Consider the following 21,881-nt stretch of genomic DNA (forward strand, 5'->3'; position numbering starts at 1 on the left):
ATATTCTTAAATATTTTCTTAATATTTTCTACACAACAAGCGCATTTATTTCTTTCAACATTTTTTTTATATTTTATTTGGCCACATTATTTCAATAAGTCCCACTAAAATTTAAACTCAAATCGGTTGTTATTAAATCTTTACGGCCAAGAATGTTATTATGCGCCTTGAAACATGCAACATCTATCAACATGTCATCTATACATCAAATACACAAATATCTATTATTTGCTTTAACAGCTTTGGCAAATTATAAAGAAAAGACAGTGAGATAACGTAAAAAAAACAATATTTATTTTTTGGAATTTTATTTGTAATTGTACTTAATACGAGTAATTAAATTTGAGGCTTCCAACAATGCGTTTTGACTTATTAAACAATTCATAAAGGAAACTCTAATTGTAACAATATTTCTGCTGATTAATGCTAAATTTAAATTACACACAACTTTAACTTATTGCCAATTGTACAGTTTCGAAATCATACGTTTCTTATGTATGCCTATATTTGTTTATATGTATGCATGTATGTATATTTAGTGCCAGCGTTTTAGTCACATTATGCTTTCATATCGTTTTTTTTCTTGTTTTGTTTTTGTTTTTGTTTTTTGAATTATGCTTGCACTTTACTTTTAAATTAGCTTTAATTTTATTTTGTGATGCAGTTTTGTATTGCGGCCACTAGCGTTTTTATTTACATTTTTCTCATGTATGTATATATGCATGTATGTATGTATGCTTGTATATGAAAATTTGTCATTGTTGCTGATTGATTGAGTTTATTTTACCACTTTTTGTTTGAAAATTTGAATTTTTCAATTTTTACTTTTATGCTTTCCATTTTTTTTCCACCGCAAATAATCAAATAAGCGAATACTTATTAAATTGTGGTATTTCGCAATTGTTGTTGTTGTGCTTGTTTTTGTCATGAGTAGCCATCAATGTCATTAAGCGCTATATTTTTCATTCAAATCTCGTTTAGCCACTTAATTTCCTGGTGATTTTGTTTAAAATCATATAACAAAATTTACTCCTCATTTCACATTCTCAATATTTATTTATTGATATTTATTTGCTTTCTGTCGTATAATTTTCATTACTTGGCTTGTTTGAACTTTTTATGAATTTGTCATGCATTTCAAATATTCATTTATTTATATCAATGCATGTAGCTGTGTGTGTAAGCACTTACTACATAAAAATGCTGATTTCTATTTAATTAAAATTTGATTACTAATTTTTATTTATAACCTTTTTTATTATTTAAAAAAAAAATTCTCTACACAATTAAATATTAATAACGTGTATATGCTCGCAGCACAACAATAACCCGAATTGTTGTTGTCAATCATGTAATATTTCGATATTTGCTTTAAAAATAATAATTTCATCAATTAAAGTTAAATATATTTGTCATAAATATATGTGTGTATGCATGTATGTTTGTATACGTTAAATTATCTCTTTATTGTACCTACTTTCTCGCCACATATTACACATGTAAGTCTCTATTCAGTTCCAAAATATGGTGTTGCCCTTATTTAAATCAACTGCTGTAAGTTCTCAGTTCCGCACCGCACACAGAATTTACTCCTCTTCGCCATCTTCACCATCCTTTTTCTGAGCTTTTTCATTGCGAGCGGCCTCCTCTGTGAACAAGAAATAATATTTTATGTATACATAAATACTTTAGAAATAAATTTGTGTATAATATATAGAAAGCTTAACACTGAATAAATTTGGCTTAGGATTCTGCAAAATTTGAACCATTTTCACGCAAAGTTTCTCCGGAGGATGTGCATGGCGTATACGCAACGCACAACTAATCACTCTCAATAAGCCTCGTACTAGGTGTAGATCAAAGATTATTCGAAGGAGTTGGGGTGTGCGCAAAAATGGCTGGCGAAATGCGAGCAGATTTATGTTTAACCTACCCAACCTATGACCTTCCTATTACAGGAATATTCAAAAAACTGTGCGTGCCCTAACGTCTCACAGGGCATATTCCAGTACCACATAAATTTGGGCCATTTATTTTATTTAATTACTAGCGGACCCGACAGACTTCGTTCTGTCAAATAGATTTTGAATGTGGCAGTTTATATTTCGACCTTAAGACGTTTTTACTCTGCTGACCCTCACATGCCGTCCTATCATCATGGTGACGGTTCTGTTCAGGAGAATTAAAGAAAAGGATCAGCTCGGGTGGCCTAAGTATCTTCGCTTTCACGAACTTTGGCCACCCTTTTTTGACCCACTAAAAGCCCCGACTGTGATGTCTGCCAGAGGGCTTCAAACTAAGAGGGGAACTTAAGGTTCAGACCTGATTGAAAAATAATCTAAAGGGATAGTGGGAACCTAAAGGTGACAAATATTTATAAAATGGGTGCTTCAATGACAAAACATAGAGATAATTAATTATATATTATTGTTATTATTAACGTAGGGTTAATAACCGATATAATGAAGAATAATGAAATAAAACGTATATAAGTATTTTCCCTAATCGCTTTCTTGTAAATCAAGTGAATAATAAGACTGCGTTACAAAAACGAACTTTTTTTCTGTCCTATGAACCAAATATACTTTTTCGGAAAGGGGAGAAAAAATAAAAATACACGTGTATCGGCGATTTTCATGTACACGTCAGAACTTTTTTTATGTATAAAATATAGAGCTCGTAGTCCGCCTGTGTGAAAAATTTTGGATCAATTTTTAACCCTTTTTCCGTGATCCAATCGCGCTGAATTTCTGCAGGCAGACTCGTGGAAATGTTTTTATTATGTAAAATTAAAAAAAATTCAATTCTCAGATTTTCTTGAAGTTTTTTTTTCTAAAAAAAAAAAGTTTCTAAATTTTCGGCATAACTTGAAGGGACTCCAAATTTTTAAACAACTTATTAGCCTTTAATTTATTGTTTCATACAACACACTCTGTGCCGTTTGTGTGTTTGTTACAGTTCCGGAAGTTCCGATCATCTGACAGTTGCGCTCCTAGGAGACGTATACTTTGACAATTGTTTTAAGTTCTGTTGCGCGAAAACGTCTTCCTGTATATTTCATCTTACGAAAAATGCAGTGCCCGACTCGAAATAACTTTTGTTACGTTTGTGGCTTATTCGCACCAAGTAAAAATTTTAAAAATATTACGAAAACAGTGGTTAATTCGTTTCAGAAAATATTCAAGACTGCTTATGTTCCTTACTTGGCAACAAACGAGCTGACAATTATAAAAATATTGTTGCAGAAATGATTTCGGCATATGGCGAAATGGGCATATTAATTTCGCTAAAGATCCATTTCCTTCACAATCATTTAGATTGTTTCCCTGGTGATTTAGGAGCTTGTAGCGATGAACATGGCGAAAGGTTCCATCAGGACATTGTGGCTATTGAAAAGCGCTTTAAAGGACAAGACATTACGCATATGCTTGGCGAATACTGTTGGTCTATTTGTCGCGATACTGACATAAATGCTTACAAACGCAAAAATAAAAGGCCTAAGTATCTTTAAAAGCATTAAAATTTTTAATGTAACAATTTTTAATTTTAATATAACAAAATTAATAAAAAAATTCGGGGTTTTATATCTCTATTGTAATGCGGAGTGAAATACCTTTCTTTTTATACCCACATCGGCATATCTTATGCAATTATTTTTTTAATTTCGAACAGGTGGCAACCCTGTGAAACACTGTCAGTGGTAACACCTAGGTGAAAAGTCTAGAAATGTGATACACTATCTGTGTGCCCAATTTCATTCAAATCCGTTAAGCTAATCCTGAGATCGTGTGGCTATACAGAACGTTTTGCTCGTTTAAAGTTATACAATACAAAAAAAAATTGTGACGTGTACATGAAAATCGCCGATACACGTGTATTTTTATTTTTTATCCCCTTTCCGAAAAAGTATATTTGGTTCATAGGACAGAGTGTGTGTAACGCGGTGTAATTATTAACAAAAATCTGTTTTATTTTTATTGTAGTGCTTTATGATATACAATGTTTTCTGTTTGATTACCTGGTGAATATACAAACAAATTTGATGGTTTTCCAACACGGAAACAGGCAACATACAATTGACCATGTGAGAAACATGGGTTTTCTATATTAATACCACAAACACCTAATGATTGCCCCTGGAACTTATTTATGGTCATAGCAAAAGCAAGCTGCACTGGAAACTGTAGTCTTTTAAATTCAAATAGTACATCAGTCGAAATCATTGGGATGCGTGGTATCAAAACGTCTTCTTCTTTATACTTTCCTTTCAGTATAGTTGCTTCTATCACGTTGTTCAATAATTTTTTATCGCTTACCATGTGCCGTTGCAAAGACGCGTTGGTTGATATTTCTCAACATTATAACTACCGATCCAACCTTTAATTGAAGATTGTGAGGTGGCAATCCTGGTAAATCCAGCAAGTTTAAAAATTCAGGCGGATAGTTGACGACATCATCTTGGTTTGTAGCCGAATCAACTGATTTATATATCCTCAATTCGCCTGTAATTTGTTATTGAATTTTGAAATTGAATTCATTTACATCTATGTTTTTTGGTTTCTGTAATTTTGAGCAACATCTGGAAACACCTTTTGAATAAGTTCATCTTTTCATCGAGTTAACTGACAAAAACTTTGACGAAATATAATGCAAACAGTCAAAGTGTCTATACGAAATTCGCCATTACCAATGTCAATGAGTTGTTTAGAGAATATGTCTCCACATTGGTCATTATGCAGCTCGTCACGCATATTCTTGCGTAAGCCTCATACCTTGACATGTTTCCACAAATTGAAGGACTTTAAACATGCATTAAGTTCATCAGCATTACATTTTTTGACTTTTCAATTTGGTCGGATTCACGATATTATCACTTTTGTGTGAACGCATTAGATCCTCCAACGCAAACACGCACGCACACGAACGCCCACACACATACATTTGATTGAATTTGAACTTTGTGCAGCGACAATAAAGCTCAAATTGACTCTTCGACGTTAGGAACACACCTACATTGTTTAGACAACAATGAGTGATTGTAATTTAATATGAACTTTATTGGATAGCAATAAAGTTCAAATTGACTCTACATTTAGTTAGAAAATATTTGTATGGGAAAAAGAAAAGGGCTGTTTTAGGGTTTTCCCGGAAATTATTTGAATTTTTCTCGCCGTAAAAAGCATCCTTGGAGTTCAAAAAACATTAAAAAAAAAAAAGAATTGTTAAGATTGGCCAATGCGTTGTTGAGTTATGCGCTTACCAACACATTTTGCGATTCATTTTTATATTATAGATAAATTTTGTTTTTGTTTTTTAAGTAGCGTTCATTCTCCTACAAAAACCATGTAAATCCAAGTTTCCGACTATGTGAAAATTAAAAAAAAATTCCATAAATTTTCATCAAAAGTTTAATTAAATTTGGAAAAATTTTATGTATGCAATTTCTTTTGTAATTTAAAGTCAGCCAAACACAGTCTGTCTCGCATTTTCTCCATATAAAAAAATTATGAGCATTTGTCATATGGCGGAAAGTAATATTATACTAAAATTGATTGCGCTATGAAACTGCAAACCCTGAATTTTTCTAAAAGTTCTGATTGAAAAGTTTAAAATTTTGTGCAAAGTTTGAAATAAGTTATATAGTTTTTTTGTAGTATGAACCAAATTTATATAAAAAAAAATGTTTTTTTTTCTCCCCCTTTATTTTATACATCTGTCCATTGACATTAAGTACGTTGTTTAACAATTTGGCCAGGATTAAAAAAAAATTAAAACAATAAACAAACAATATAAGTAAATAAATAGTCAAAACTTTTAACTATATCGAGCTGCTATTATTGTGAACACAGGTGCTAAGAACTGACTCTCCATTTCTCCAACTTTCTTAGTATAGACTTTTTACTCATTGAATTATGACAACAAAAGTGATTCACTTGCTACTCTTTTTCTTATTATAAATAGAAAACTATTCCATTTTAAATGGATAATAAAATTGTGAGTGATAGTTGCGGTGTAGAGACGTGTTTTGGTTCGCTCCACAATTGTGATTATTTTCTAGCGAATCCGTCAACTTGTGCCTATTTTAAAAACATGCCTTGCACATGCAAGCAAAAAGTCGACCGTGGTCAGCCGAAAATACAATGTTCCAAATGCAAGGAACTTTTCCATTTGAAATGTGCTAACCTGTCGGAAGCTGATGCTGACTTTTTTGTGAAGTTTGATCGTGACTTTCTTTGTGCAGTTTGCACTAAATTGCGGCGAAACTCAATTCGGTCCGCGCCTCCACCCCGCAACACACCTGATGCATTGCCGCCTGTGGATGATCTGGAAATTGTGATTGTGCCAGAAAAACAACAAGGACCATCTGTATTTCAAAAGGTAAACAATAGTCAACAGAAAGACAAAGAAACGGAATCTGCGCTCATTGCTGTTGTGCAAGAACTAGCTGGGCTTAGAGCAGAGAATGTTCGTGTGCTTTCTCTGCTCCAATTTCTTCACGATGATAAGCAAATGCTATTGGGAAAGGTTGATAACCTTCAATCAGAAATTCTCTTTATGAAGAGATTACTTAATAACTGCTTTACTGCAGTAAATCCTGAGGCTGTTAATGTGCCTATTTGTGCTGATGATAAGACTAGCTGTATCTCGCGCGCTGCTAACACAACGAATCCAATGTCAACAACTGTGCCAACTATTTCTGCTGCCAACAATTTTACATCGAATGCTGCTGCTGACGCCTCCGCTTCTATCTCATACGCTGCTGCTGCCTCTGCCTCTAAGACTTTGTCGCCGTCTGTTGTGCCTTTCGTTCGCAATCGCTCTCAGCTATTGCCTCGCCCAATTGTTGCTAGTGGAGTTGATGCTCCCTCCGTTAATGTTAAGAGCGTAAATAATAATTTACCTTCGCGGATAATTGCTTCTCAACTTCCAAACTCTTCGCAGGCTCCCACTGATTCTGCCTGGGTCTCTGTTGAGACTAAAAAGAGTAAACGTAAGAAAAATCAATTACGTGTTGTTGGATCTGGTGTGAACAACGAACTTGAGGTGGCTGTACGTTATAAGTGGCTACATTTGTCATCTTTCTCACCTACGGTGTCAACTGATGACATCATTCAGTATGTTAATAAACATGCCGGCTTAGATACGAAGCATATCTTATGTTATAAACTTATTAAAAAAGAGACAAATGCGGACTCTCTTAGGCATATAAACTTTAAGTTAGGTGTTAGTAAACATAACTATGATAAACTGCTTAAGCCTGAGATTTGACCTGCTAATGTATCCATTCGTCCGTTTAATTTTTTAAGCAAGCAAGTAAATCAACCGCCGCAGAATTAGTTGTCTGTGCTAGGCCTAATAATCGAAATAATAGTCGAATTAAGATTTACTATGAAAATGCGTCCGGCATGCATACTAAGGCAGAGCATGTACATTCCCTTAGTTCGCAATTAGATTATGACATATTCGTTCTTGTTGAGACCTGGCTAAATGCAAGTTTTTATGACAATGAATTCTTTGACCCGAACCTATTTAACGTTTTTCGCAAAGACAGAGACGCTGCAAAAACAGGGTGCTTGTGCGGGGGTGGTATTCTTGTTGCTATCAGGTGTCACTTAAACGCATTTTTGTGCCCCCTCATGAACGGTGACTCTCTACTGGATCAGCTCTGCGTCTGCATAAGTAGTCCCAACTCACAAGGCTCTTTATATCTGATTGCCTCGTATTTGCCGCCTGAAAGTTCATATGAGCTGTACAAAGCGCATGTTGACAACATAGTATATCTTGTCCTAAATAATTTAAATGACAATAATTTATGTGTGTTAGGTGATTTCAACTTGAGTAAAATAAATTGGTGTGCTAGTGCCTCTAACTCTATTCTCATACCAAATAATGTAACTGCAAACCATGAATTATATCTTATTGATAATATTCTTAGTCTTAATTTATTTCAAATTAATAATTTTGTTAATTCTCTGAATAGAATCTTAGACCTCATATTTGTAAGTGATAACATAAACTACGAGATCAATGAATGTTTGAATTCCATAACTCCAAAAGGTAAGCATCATTTACCCTTAGTTGTCAAAATCGACTTTTATAGTTTTGCTACTATTGCATCTGATGTCAGGCAATCATTCAATTATTCTTTATGTGATTTTGTCAATTTCAATGACTTATTACTTGACATTAATTGGGATAATTTATTTGCTGAACTTGACACATCTAGTAGTTTTTCTGCGTTTAAGTCCATTTTGTCTAAACTCTGCTTAGATAACATTCCGCACAGAAAGAAAAAGCCCTATAAATTGCCCTGCTATTCTAAGTCTCTGAAAAAGCTTAAAAATCTTAAAAATAATGATTTCAAGAAGTTTAAATCTACGAAGAATCATTTGTACTTCGTTAAATATAAGCAAGCGTTAAAGGATTTCAACGATTTAAATAAATCTCTCTATAGCAGCTAGCTATATTACCAATATAGAGTTAAACATTAAAGCGAATCCCAAAATCTTCTGGAAATACATAAAATCTAGAAGGAGTAGTGCCAGTGTTCCCACTGGTATGTTTTTCGATAATAGCCAAGCGCGAACCCCAACTGAAACGGCAAACTTGTTTGCTGAATTTTTTAAATCTAATTTTGCTGACGACGAACTTGATCGCCCATCCGACTTTTCTTCTGACTTAGATTATGCCCTGAACTTTGGAGGTCTTTGCCTCTCTTCTGAGGATATTAGTAATGCTTTAACTAAATTGAAATCATCCTCTCAAACTGATGCTGATGGACTTTCAGCAGTTTTGATAAAAAACTGTCCGGCCTTCGTCTATCCCCTGAAAATTATTTTCAACAAATCTTTATCGTCGGGGTGTTTCATTGACGCATGGAAACTCTCTTTCATTACGCCCTTCTTTAAGAGTGGCAATAAAAATGACGTTAGAAATTATAGACCTATCTCTAAGCTGTCCACTATTTCCAAAATTTTTGAGCATGCGGTCTATGCAAAGCTGAGTTTTGCCATTAAATCTTTAATTTGCCCTAATCAGCATGGGTTTATTGCTAACAGATCTACAGTATCTAATCTGGCCGTTTTTAGTGAATACTGCATTGATTCTTTCTCCGCTGGCTTCCAGGTCGACTGTATTTACACCGACTTTTCGAAAGCCTTCGACAAAGTTTCTCATAGAATCTTAGTTAAAAAATTAGCTAGTCCTGGCTTTCATTCTACATTTCTGCAATGGATAAACTCTTATTTGAGCAATAGACGCTGTGTTGTAACAATCGATGGTATTTCTCATCTACCTCCTTTGCTGCCATCTCAGGTGTTCCGCAAGGAAGTATCTTGGGACCGCTTTTATTTGTGCTATTTATTAATGACATCAAAAGTTGTTTCACATTTGCTAAATTTTTGCTTTATGCTGATGACCTTAAGATCTTCTCAGCGATCAAGACGCAAGAGGATGCCATTAAACTTCAAGCCGATATGAATAGGCTTTACTTCTGGTGCCAGAATTCACGACTTTCGCTGAACTTATCTAAGTGCTTCCAAATATCTTACTCTAAAACATCTAACATTTTGTGCACTAAGTACAGGATCTCGGCATGTGTCCTGCAGTGTGTTAGTGAGTTTAAGGACCTTGGCGTCATCTTCGATAACAAATTCTCTTTTAATAACCATATAAATTATATTACAATACTTCTAAATCTTTTTCGATGTTGGGCTTCGTCAGACGGAACGCCACTAAGTTCTCTGATCCCTATACCATTAAGTTGCTGTATACATCTTTTGTTAGATCTCATTTAGAATATGCTGCTTTTATTTGGAGACCTTGTAGTCAGAAAGCTATTAATAGAATCGAACGTGTGCAAAAAATATTTTTCAAATATGCGCTTCGGTCCCTGAATTTTATTGATCCCATGCCATCATATTCTGCTCGTCTCATGCTTATAAGTCTCAAGTCCTTAGAGATTCGTAGGACTATACTGTGTCTTACTCATAATATTATTACTGGAGTAATTGATTGTCCCTACTTGTTGGAAAGGATTCGAGTTAATGTTCCCCAGCGATCTCTTAGGAACTTCTACCCTTATTATGGGGGAAACTTTAACACTACGTATGCCAGCAATGCTCCCATTACTCGTGCTTTACGGGAATTAAATGCCGTTCATAATGATGTTCTTCTTGATTTCTCGCTTTCAAGAACAGCACTTTTAAATCTTTTGAATTCTATATTATAGTTAGTTAGTAGCTAGTATAGTTTTTAAATACATATAATGTATTTGTAGCTTAATCTAAGCAACTTTTGTATCATAGTCTGTAAGGATTGTAATTCATAGACTTAAATAAATAAATAAATAAATGCCAATACGATCTTGGGTATGACAAAAAAAAATTCTGATTTATCTTATCAATGCTTCGTATCAATCATTTGACATTTAATATCTGATTTGGAACTCATAATCTATCTTATACCTATTATAGATTTATTTGTAGATGCACAAACGACTATGACACTAATGACTACGCCCACGGCAGCGATGAAAGTCGTACTGCACCTAGTACTGATTGAGGTCTACAGCAGACCATGAAAAGATTTTTAGAGGTGTACTACCTAGCATACCGTTATTCGGCTCTGAGGAGGCTCTGACAGATATGCCGACGTCATTCGTTTTACTAAGCTAAGAATCCAAAGTACCCCTCAGCATTTTTTTTTCACCATACCTAACGAGCAAACGTCGTATCAAGGCACTTTCATTAAAGGTGGTGGCAAACTGTTAAAAGCAAAGTATTTAGAAACTAGAGAATATATAATGAGTTCGATTTTTTTCATTCTGAGCTGACAGCCACATGGACACGGCGAAAGAAAAAAAAAACAACTCAGCTGATTTACCAACACAACCTTTAATAGATTCGCCTTGCCTGGTATTTAACATCCTTGATAGCAAACAACTAGCGGCGAAATCGGCACTCACGTTGAGATAATCTTCACACTCAACCACTAATAGAAAGACGCGCAAAAAAAAAAAACCAGGCGATTTCCCCTTCACACCCCATACAACAGATGTCTATAAATCAGTAGAGGTGCACTTAAATACACCCTTTACCACAACTTTTGCAACGAGAGAAGACTGGGACAATGGGTAAATAACAATAGAAGTGGAGTTAGTATCTATATTCAATGAACACGTAGGCGGAGGCTTTCACTGTGAGGTCAGCTCTTTCTTCCGCCTATCGGATTATTGTTGCGTATTTCAAGCTGAAATTCTGGCTATCCGGGAAAATATGTTGCTCTTAAAGAAAAGTGTCCTCACTACAAGAGAAAAAAATGTATTTACTCAGATAGCCTTTTGAAACGTAACAGGAAGGTTCTAACAAGGAACTGCCTTATAGACAGGCACCCCAGCAGACTTGGAGCACCCTATAATGACTACTGCAGAAGCTGTAACGACATTGAAGAAGAAGAGACCGTAGAACAGCTTCAATGCGATGCTCTGAGTAGAAGAAGGATATTATTAGATACATTAAAGCCACAGGATGGTTCAAAAGGAGGACAGTTTAGAGTGAGGAGGGGGAACAGCACTAGTGGTATCACAATTGGCCAGCAGGCTTAGGTGCGTCAGTTGTCAACCACTATACCTGCCTACCTCCCTGCACATACGATATGCCATACATACAATTCACAGTCGTTCAAAGCTATACTTCCTTCTCCGAAATGATTACTAAATCACTGTTATACACCATGATGAAATATCTGAAAAAAGCTTTCAATCAAATCAATATTTTCTCTTTAAAAATTCCATTTCCTGATGCCATGAGAAGATACCAAAATATTCAGCAAATTACATGCATGTACAACCTCACTCTCATCTGTTGCGTCGAGTTGTTGCAGAGATCAATTATACTATACTCTCCAGTTTACCAAATACTACACATTGACCCAGAGCAGTGATTCGCTTGTGTACGTGTAAATGGGGAAATCACTTGTGACATGAGCCAATTAGTTGAAACAGCAATCATGTTCTTGTATGTGTTTATGAGTTAGTGAATGTAATCATACAAACCACTTTATGTGTTTTGGGAAAATAGGCAAAGAATTATTATGCGAATGGATGAATTGAGCTTGGGGTTGTGCAGTACCGAAACTTTGCAAATTCGATGCCGCCAGTCTAATTCATTAGTGAAATGGATGAATTACAAATGTTTGCAAGAAGTATGTGTGATTATGCATTAGTGAGCGGTCTAATGTTAGAAAATGGGGAATTTGCTTTATGGAGCTCGAAGGGATTAACAGTACAAATACTGAGCAAGTATTTACGCTTTGAAATATACAAGTTTCGAATAGGAACTATATTCCAAAGTTAGAGTCAAACAAATTCCTAGATATTGAAATTGAATTGCCAAAACCCAAACAAAACTGCCACCCACAAAAACTGTATTGTTAATTAATGAAGCTAATAAGGTTTTGGTTTTGTGCAACAGCAAAATGAGTCTACTGGCAATTTATTTACATTGAACCAGCGAATTTTGGGTTTGCGCTTTTCGAAGGTCAAGCCAAGCTAAGGATGATAAAATGAGTGTGAAGCGCTTTGAAAAGGTAGGCGCAAAGCGAAAGGTGAAAGCTCAATTGAATTTTAATTGAGGTAGATTTTTGGTAATTTAGGCAAAATCAATAGACGCAACAAGCGTGTAAAATTGTCCAACAGAAAATTTCGGTGTAGTGCAAAGTCGGCTTAATTCAAAAATTGAGTTGGTGCTCAACGCGAGTTTCGCGTAGAATTTAGGCGCATACTCGCTAATATAAAATATATGTAGACATATTTCTGTACAAGGCAACACAAAATGGGGAGTGTGGGAGATATAATATAATTCAGCAGACGGTCAGAAGGCAAATTAGTGCTGTGATAAATTTGAGACATGAAATCGGAATTCGCACAAAGTTGGTAATAGCTAAAAATTTAAGAATTTTTGAACCATACAACTGATTTTGTATGTGTTTTTGAACTCAGCGTATAATACTTAATCCTCAACATTACAAGTTTTTCATAACAAAATTTTTTCTTGCATTAATTAGGTCGAGTTTTGTTTCTTTGAACTATGCTGCGCCTATGTCCTTAATTTTCAGGGAATTTGGCAGGATAATTAGCTTTTAAAACCAATTACAGCTTTTAAAAGTCAACGCTATCGTCGACAATTAATTAAATTGGGCTATTCATTGCTTCAAAATCGCCCTGAATATCAAACGTGGTAGTACTCATACGAAGTGATGTACATATGTGCATGCGTAGCCTACAATACGAGTGGTAAGGTAGGGTCAGGTTTTGGTGATTGCCAAAGTGTAGAGGAGGCCTACTTAGGCCCGGAGGCCCATTGTGGTACCACTACGGGAGGTATTGCATTCTGCGATCGCTGCATTTTCATAGCTGCCATCAGATGAGAATATTAGGTCATGAATTCAGACATGAATGGTAAGCGAACGCGGAAGGGGTTGGAAATATGATTTTGTAAAATGGAAGAAGCTGAAACCAGATCGCTCTTTATTTATCTCGTCTCGTAAATAAAAAATAAGTAAAGATAAAGTGAGTCAAAAAGTAGCAGATCCCTGTCGCTGGAGAGTAGATCTGGCCGCCCAAAAAAATTAACCGAATGGCTGGAGCGAATTGTGGTGTTCACGGTGGCACAAAATCCAAAAAATTCGGCTGTAAAATTGTGCGAGACCTTGCAAAATTCATTTGAAATCAATTTCAACCCCCAAACTGTTCGGAATACCTTAATGTTATGGGCGGGTTCTCCGATGCAAACCCTTCATTTCGAAGGTAAATAAGAAAAAGAGGCTAGAATTTGCTAAACAGCATTTCAATAAGCCCAACGCTTTTTGGAACGAAACCATATTTAGTGATGAAACGAAATTCAATTTATATGGGTCAGATGGAGCACAAAAGATTTGGCGAAAGCCAAATGGTTTGGGTGTATTTCGCGGCATCTGGTGTCGGAAAGCTCGTGTTCATAGATGAGACAATGGATAAGCATATGTATCGCGACATTCTTAAAGAAAATTTAAGTCCAAGTGTCGAAAAACTGTGCCTTAAAGGGACAATTTGGCAATTTCAACAAGAAATGACCCAAAAAATTCGTCTTATCTTGTGCAGGAGTGGTTGATATACCATTGGAAACAGCTTAAAACACCACCTAATTGCCGGACTTAAATCCTATTGAGCATGTGCGACATCTTCTGGAGCGGAAGATGCGATCTTACGATCTAACCCCATAACGTTAAAGGATTCTCTAAAAAAGGCAATAATTGCTGAATGGAATAAAATAACACCTTCCGAAACTTCAAATCTGGTAAATAGTATGAAGAAGCCGTTATTCAGTCTAAAGGAAGAGCCACAATGTATTAGCGCGTTACAGCGGCGGCAATGGAGCAAGCTGATTACGCTAACTGTGCCAATACTTTTTTGATGTGAATTTGTGCCTTATTTTACCGTTCAAGGTTGCACTTGTAAAGTCGAATTCATTTTTTTTTGTTCAGACACGTAATAAATAAGTACCTACATTTAGAAAATACCGTTTTCTATTTTTGTATACTTTCATTAGTAGAAAAGTTATAGCACTGAGAACTCTGATTTTTCGAGTGTAACGCCAAATAATTGGCGCGTACACTTTTGCTTGTGGCGTGCGTCTTGATGTTGTTTCACAAAAGGAGGGACCTGTAGTTTTAAGGGGTTATACGCAGTTATGAAGCAAATAAAAGACGGGTTGTCAAGGATTTATCCTGAAGAAACTTCAGAATATTTTAATTTGAAAATTTTTGGCGGTTATAAAAGCATCCTTCAAGAACGTAACAAAATTTTTTATTTATGAAAATGTTGATTATAGAGCGCGCTGCAGGCGATTTCTGGAACCTCCTTGAAAAAAAGACGATTTACGGTGTACATCGTAACTCAGGATTGGATTATCTGAACTGCACTGCACTGCTGTCTATTCTGCTAGTTTTTTTCTACTGTCCATTTTTTTCTATTGCGCACTTATTTGTAATTCAATTGTGTGTGGCGGGTGCTTGTGCGGGGAAAACTACTTAAAAACCAACCAAGGAATTACACTCATGGGTAATGTATTAAAATCTGATTTATTTTTATTTTTATTGCGTATTTCTTGTTATAGAATCAGTAACGGGAACGGAGGCTGCCGTTCTGTGAAAATGCAGCTTAGAAAATCCAAGAAATCGATGCTTCCAAGCAACCTCCAACAGCAGCCAATAAAAAAAATTTAATTTTATATACATATAATTGAAAATATATTATAAAATATTGTTTAAAATATAATAAATTAAATACGAAAAAATTAAATTTCATATAAAATTGCATTAGTGATGAAGAACATCGAAATCAAATGCGATTTCAGTACTTGGAAATGCAAATTCACCTGTGAATTCATGGCTTACATTGCGAAAAATTTCTCACTCATGAATTTACATCTGATTGGTGTTTATTAAGAAATATGGCCTATGGTAAGTAGCGATACTGAAGTGCTGATGCGTACTGAGGGCAGCTATAGGTAAACACATACAAAGCCAAAATACATTTTTATAAAACATTTGAAAGCTACTTTTACCGAAGCTAATTATTCCAGGTGGTCTATGTGGCAGACCCTTATTCGGCTGTGAGCGAATTTTCCGGAATCGGCTGATGTGCTGACGTCACTTGGGAAGTGTTTAACAAAATTAGAGCTGTGTTAGTGATATACGAATGCCATGGCATGAGCATTGGCTTTGTTGATTTCTTTCGTATGTCACTAGCACAAGCCAAATTTTGTTACCATAAACATATTCCAAGTGACGTGGCAGTCAAAGTTCCGCTCACAATATTCACTATAGCTTAATAGCAAACCTGGTAATCTATCATTCTCGAATTATTCTATTCTTTTTTTTTTACACTTTCACTCATAACTGCAAATATGTATGTAATTACAGATTTCTGTACCCACCTTTAAGCGACTGCTCTTTCCAGATTTTCTTATTATCATTGAGACAAGTCAGCCATGGCTTTCGTATGCTAAACTTTGGCGCCACTTTTCCCCCACAAGGCTTTCCGCTACCATCTTCCTGTTGCGAACTCGCCGATGTGCTACTTTCATCGGCGCCGCTTGCGCTAGTTTTATTGCGTATACATGCAGCGCCACATACCGGCGCATCGCCCGCATCTATGCTCGCATTCGTCGTTTTGCACATGGGCGCCAACGGAGTCAACACATACTCCAGCATATCTGACATAACCGACAAGCTCGGATCCACAATGAAGTCAATAAAACCGATCTGTGACTCTGGGAAAAGTATGTTGTTACGATCACACATCGGACTGAACGGCAGACCCAGTTCACGCTCTAGATCACCTTGTCGAAAGAATTCCTCAAATAACAGCATCGTCCAGCGATGGTGTAGATTCCAACGTTTTGCCGGATGCGAAATATCACAACAATGCAGTACCAATGCCATCGCCTTGGACTTATCCACCGAAGCCTCGTTGAGCGTTAGCAGATTGCGCATATTCTTAAGTTGCTGAAAATGGAAGGACATATCGGTGGCCAGCACCATGTCAATGATGAGTGTACGAAATTCGCGAAACTCTTCGCGTGACAAATTATTCAATATATTGCAATCGTCTTCCTTGAGCAAACGAAAAGCGGCGCTCACATGATGATTCTCCAATACGGCGCGATCATTATAGAGCAATGCCTTCTCCGAACCGGACATTACGTGGAAGTTGTTGGTGGTGCCGGTGTGTTCGAAATCGTGTATGAGAGCGGCAAGCAACGTGGCAAATATCTCCAAATCAGTCAGCCAATTCATGAGACCCGTCTGGCAGAGTACATAGTGCGTCGTCTGGGTAACATCGGCCGCATGTATGTTGTTGTGATATGGATTGCGATAGCGGCAGTAGCCCTCTTCAACGCGATTCAAAAATATTTCCAATGTGGCAGGGGCTATCTTAAATTTGTGTATGATGCCGTAGCGGTTGAGCAAATCGTAGCTGAGGTATTTGATCGGTTGACCACCAGCGGCCTCCGCCAGAGCAAACACATCAAAAGACCAGTCATCCAGATTCTGTAAAGAGAAGAGAAAATATGAAAAGTATACTCGTATACTCGTATGCATAAAGTTGTAAAGGTTGATCAATTTAGAGGCATCTGATCTTAAATTGTAGTAAAACAACGAAAATTCAAATGGATTAGGCGATCCTTATTATTTTGTGTAGAGCCATTCGTCATATTTATTTTTTGAAGATAATCTCCTTCAAATGCTGGCCGTAATTCGGCCATCCGTAAACACCAATTTTGAATGACTCACTGGAAGACTTCGGTCTTTAAGTCATGAATAACTTTAGTACTGTTGGTTTCCAATGCCTCAATCGAAGCTGGTTTATCCACAAAGAATTTAGATTATGCATACCCTCGAAAATAAAAATACAAATTCACATCCACCTCATTTTACATCCCCTCTAGGAGGAAGAGTATTAGTCTAAAAGGAGACTATGTGGAAAAATTAAAAGGTTTACCCCAAACAATTAAATGGTTTTTATTTTTCCACGGACTTTTCAACAACCCTCCTACAAACTTGAAACCAGAGATTCCGCATGTCCACCGAATTTTTAAAAATATTGCAACTCTGAAAGAATTCATTACGGAAACGGCTGATGGTAGTGAACGAAGGAGTAAACTTCCTATAGATCAAGTCTAGAAGGAGTTGGTCCACAAGATGTTTTTAATAAGCGCCGTTTTGGCCGTGCCTTAAAATTCTTCTATGCGTGAAAGCTACATTTGCGAAAAAGGAGAAATTAAGAGAAAAATTTAATATCTGCTTGTGAACGGCAAGCAAAATTAATGCAGAGTGGCGACTGTTGCGCTTCTCGACAAGTTTTAAGGAAATGTATACACTTGAAAGCACTTTTTCTCGATAGCCATGAACTAGTGCCGTCAGAGGCAAGAAGTGGACTAGACCTGTTAGTTTGAAGTAACGCCTGTTTACTGCATTCGTTGAGTAAATAAATAATACGAATATAATACAGAGAAAATATTATTTTTTATTTTTATTTTTATTTTTCTTTTTTATTTTTAAATAAGTACTCTTATCTTTGATAGGTTGAGGATTTATCACTTACCTTGAGTATTTGGACAACTTCAGGCGGAAATTGCATGAGCGCCGTACGTGAGACGCTGCGGTATATTCGATCCACAAATATACCAGCGCGTATTGCATGGGCAACAGTGCGAAATTTCGGCTTCTCATCGTTTCGCCTGCGTGTGGTCGCTGATTGCCGCGTAAAAGTGGAGGCCAACCACTCACGCACCTCGGGTGGCACAGCATCCGGTTGTACCTCAGACAATTCATCATCTTCGTCGGCGAGGCGTCTGTGTTTTGGTAAATTAGGGAGGTGGAGGGGTAAGTTGGAGGAAGAGAGAGAATACCAAAAGTTTATTAGTATACGCATGGCATTCAGCTTTCGTGTGAAAAATGTAAATGAAATTAAAGCAAACATTTTTTTACAATTTTTAATATGATTATACATAACAAAAATAAAAAATAAAAATAAAAAACTAAAATAAAAAAAAATCAGGTATGTACAGCAATATAAATAAAAGAGTATTTTTCACATGAAATTGCTAAGCCACAAAAAAAAAATCAAACCGAAGTTCTTACTTTCTCATTAGTTGGAAAAATAAAATAAAATGGAAAAATAAATAAATTTGCAGCACAGCGCAAAAAACTCTAACCTTTGCAAGTTCTTGTTTTACATAAAATTCGTGTTTGTGTTAATTCGGGTTTACTGTGTTTCTTATACATTTTTTTTTGCATTGTTGGGCGCCTTGTTGAGAAAGTTTGAGAGTTTAGTGGGGGAGAGTTAGAAAACTACATGAAAGTGTTAGCAAAGGCGAGCGGAAACGGAAAGCGAAAGTGGAAAAATGCTAAAATAGTTACAAATAGAAATTCGGTGGATGTGTAGAGTTTATTTTTGGTAATATGTTTATTTGTGAGTAGTTGGGCGGCCTGTTTTGTACCAGCAACACACACAGCTTAAGCTGGCGCAATTAATAAGAGCGTGTAAATTTTGTTAAAGGCGTCAAAAAGTGCACACACAGCAAACACAGAAGAAGTACAGCTAACACATAGGTAACAAAAAGTAATTAAAGGTGTTAGAAAGTAAGTGAAAAAGGAAATCATGTAAAAACAGAAAACACAGAAAATAACTTGGAAAGATTGCGTGTTTGGGGGTGTTTTAAAATGGAATTCAAAATAACGTAAAAAAAGTTAAATTGAATAGCAGAAGGTGTTGATTTTGTTTTTTTTACAGTGCCAAAAGGAGTGTTCAGTTTTTCATTGCTTATGTTAGATATGCCTGTAAAGTATGTACATATGTATGCATGTATGCATGTGCCAGAGTGGTGGACTAAGCTGTTATTAAACCAACTGTTAAGTGAAACAGATGCATAGCTCTGCACGATAACAGATGTGGGTGTGCATGTATAGATGTGCATATGTATAGGTGCATGTATGTGTCGAGATGTAAATGTTTCTATATTTTATTTATGTGAATGCGCGTATGTACAAGTGCAAGAAAGTACAGCTGGGGCAATTAAGTAGTTAGAACTGTTACAAATCAATATACAAATACATAGACTGCGTTAAACAGCTGTAGAACAGGAGCATATTGACATTTAATTTGAATACTTTTTTGTGCAAATGTTGTTCATTCCACTAAAAAATCCTTATAAATGCAAGTTTACAATTTTAAGCGAAATTTCTAATTTTTTAATCAGAATTTTTAGAAAAATTTCAAATATGAGACTTCTTTCATAGAAAAAATGGCAAGTTGTCGTTATATGAAGAATTAATTGCACAAGGCCGTTAGAAAATTTTTTTTTTTTTTAAATTAACGTAATTTTAAATTTCTGAGTTGGGTGTTTGCTTTCTTATAAAAAATATTGAGTATTCGTTTTATGGAGAAATACACAAGAATAAAAATTAAAAAAATCAACATAATTTTTGATCCATTTGACACTTACACTTACACTAAAATTTAATAGGCTATAAAACTGCATACCGAAAATGTTTCCAAAAGTTCTGGTGGAAAAATTCCTTCGCGCAAATTACAACAAAAAAAATTTAAAAGGAATAAATAAAAAATAAAAAAAAATAAAATTATCAAAATTTTAAATTTTTTAATCGCAATTTTTAGAAAAATTTCATATACACAGGGTTATATATGAGAGAGTTTCATATTTTTTTTCATAGAAAACATCTTTGAGTATTCGTTATATGAAAAAATACACACGACCGAAAGCAAAACAAAACTTAAAGCTTCTGAAAATCCACGTAAAATTCAATAGGCTATAAAACTGCATACCGAAAAGTTTTTCAAAAATTCTGATTAAAAAGTGTGAAATTTTGATGAAAATGTTTAACATTGTGTCAAATTTGCACAAAGTTTTAAACTTGGATTTGTATGGTGCAGGAGAATGAACTCTATTTTTTTTAAATCTTTTTTAATTAATTAATTTTTTTTTAATTAACGTATTTTAAGGCTTTAACAGAACAAAGTTTTGATATTAAAACTAACATAAAAATTCTAACGAGCAATTTGCATCGAAAAAAACCAAATGAGAACAAAATAATATAAATCGTCAAAATTTTCAAATAAGTCTTGGTGCTGTATTTTTTTAACGCAGTGTATGCACGCATTTATACCAGTGATATGTAGGTAGTTAAAAGTTTGAGTTGAAAACAAAGTCAAAAGCTTTAGCGGCGCTTGCAAAACGCAATTCAAACAAACGAATATTTGTATATTTGAAACTGATGAAGCAGCGTTGCCAGTCGTTGCAAAAACACAAAAAGTCGTCTGAAAGAATTTAAGCTGCAAGAGTGAAGTATTTTTGTTAATGTTTTTAGTTTTTATTTCAATTTGTGAAGTATTTTTGTTCAGGTTTTAAGTTTTTATTTGAACTTGTGAAGTATTTTGGTAAATTTATACTATAATGTCTGTGATCTTGTGTGATTAATAAATTAAAAATGCGTTTTTTTATATTTTTCAACCTCAAATAAATTTAGCAAACTTGCTACACACACGCACACTGTAAAGAATATAATTTTTTAAGCTTTTAAATACTTGCTAACTTACACTTAAAAAAATATTTAAAAACATATTGTTTTTTTATTAATTTTTTAAAATAATTTAAAAACCATAAAAAAATATATTAAAAACTTCCATACTCTTAAAAATTTAAAAATAATAAAAAAAAAAATTTTTTAGCATAGGTATTTTTTAGCATCTTTTCTTAAACTATTTTTAAATTATTTAAAATGTTTTTTTAAATTATTTTTAAATAATTTTTAAATGATTTTTAAATTATTTAAAAAAAGGTTAAGCTATTTTTTATATTTTAACATAGTACTAAAAAATATATATATATTAAAAAATAATATTATATATATTAATATTTTCAAAATATATTTTGTTTTAATATTAAAAGAATAAATAAAAAAATAACAAATATTTTAAAAATATGAACACAAAATTTTTGACAAAAATTTGTTTTTTAAACTTTAAAATTATTACGAGCCCACATTTAAAAAAAATATTTTCAAAATATATTTTGCTTTAATATATTTTTTAATACTATTTTAAAATATAAAAAATTTAATTATTTAAATATAATTTAAAAAAATATTTTAAATAATGTAAAAATCATTTAAAAAAAGATATTAAAAAAATTCTAAAAAATATTTTATTTATTATTTTTTAACTTTTCAAATATATTTTAAAAAATATGGATGTTGATTAAAAAAAATAGTATTAAAAAACAATATTTTAAAAATATTTACATTTAAAAATAATA

General features: G+C 34.4%; 1 protein-coding gene across 1 annotated transcript in view; it reads right to left on the reverse strand.

Moving 5' to 3' along the window:
- The window catches only part of LOC129249165 (dual specificity calcium/calmodulin-dependent 3',5'-cyclic nucleotide phosphodiesterase 1), a gene marked incomplete at its 5' end in the record, with an annotated part of 130,223 nt that overhangs the window by 17,790 nt on the left and 90,552 nt on the right, over window positions 1-21,881 (reverse strand). Inside the window, 3 exons of the mRNA XM_054888830.1 lie at window positions 1,478-1,648; window positions 15,978-17,094; window positions 18,149-18,398. Coding sequence (XP_054744805.1) covers window positions 1,587-1,648; window positions 15,978-17,094; window positions 18,149-18,398 — 1,429 coding nt within the window. The remainder of the gene's footprint in view (window positions 1-1,477; window positions 1,649-15,977; window positions 17,095-18,148; window positions 18,399-21,881) is intronic.

Source organism: Anastrepha obliqua, chromosome 5 (assembly GCF_027943255.1).
Source record: "Anastrepha obliqua isolate idAnaObli1 chromosome 5, idAnaObli1_1.0, whole genome shotgun sequence".
In the NCBI taxonomy this organism is placed as follows: domain Eukaryota; kingdom Metazoa; phylum Arthropoda; class Insecta; order Diptera; family Tephritidae; genus Anastrepha; species Anastrepha obliqua.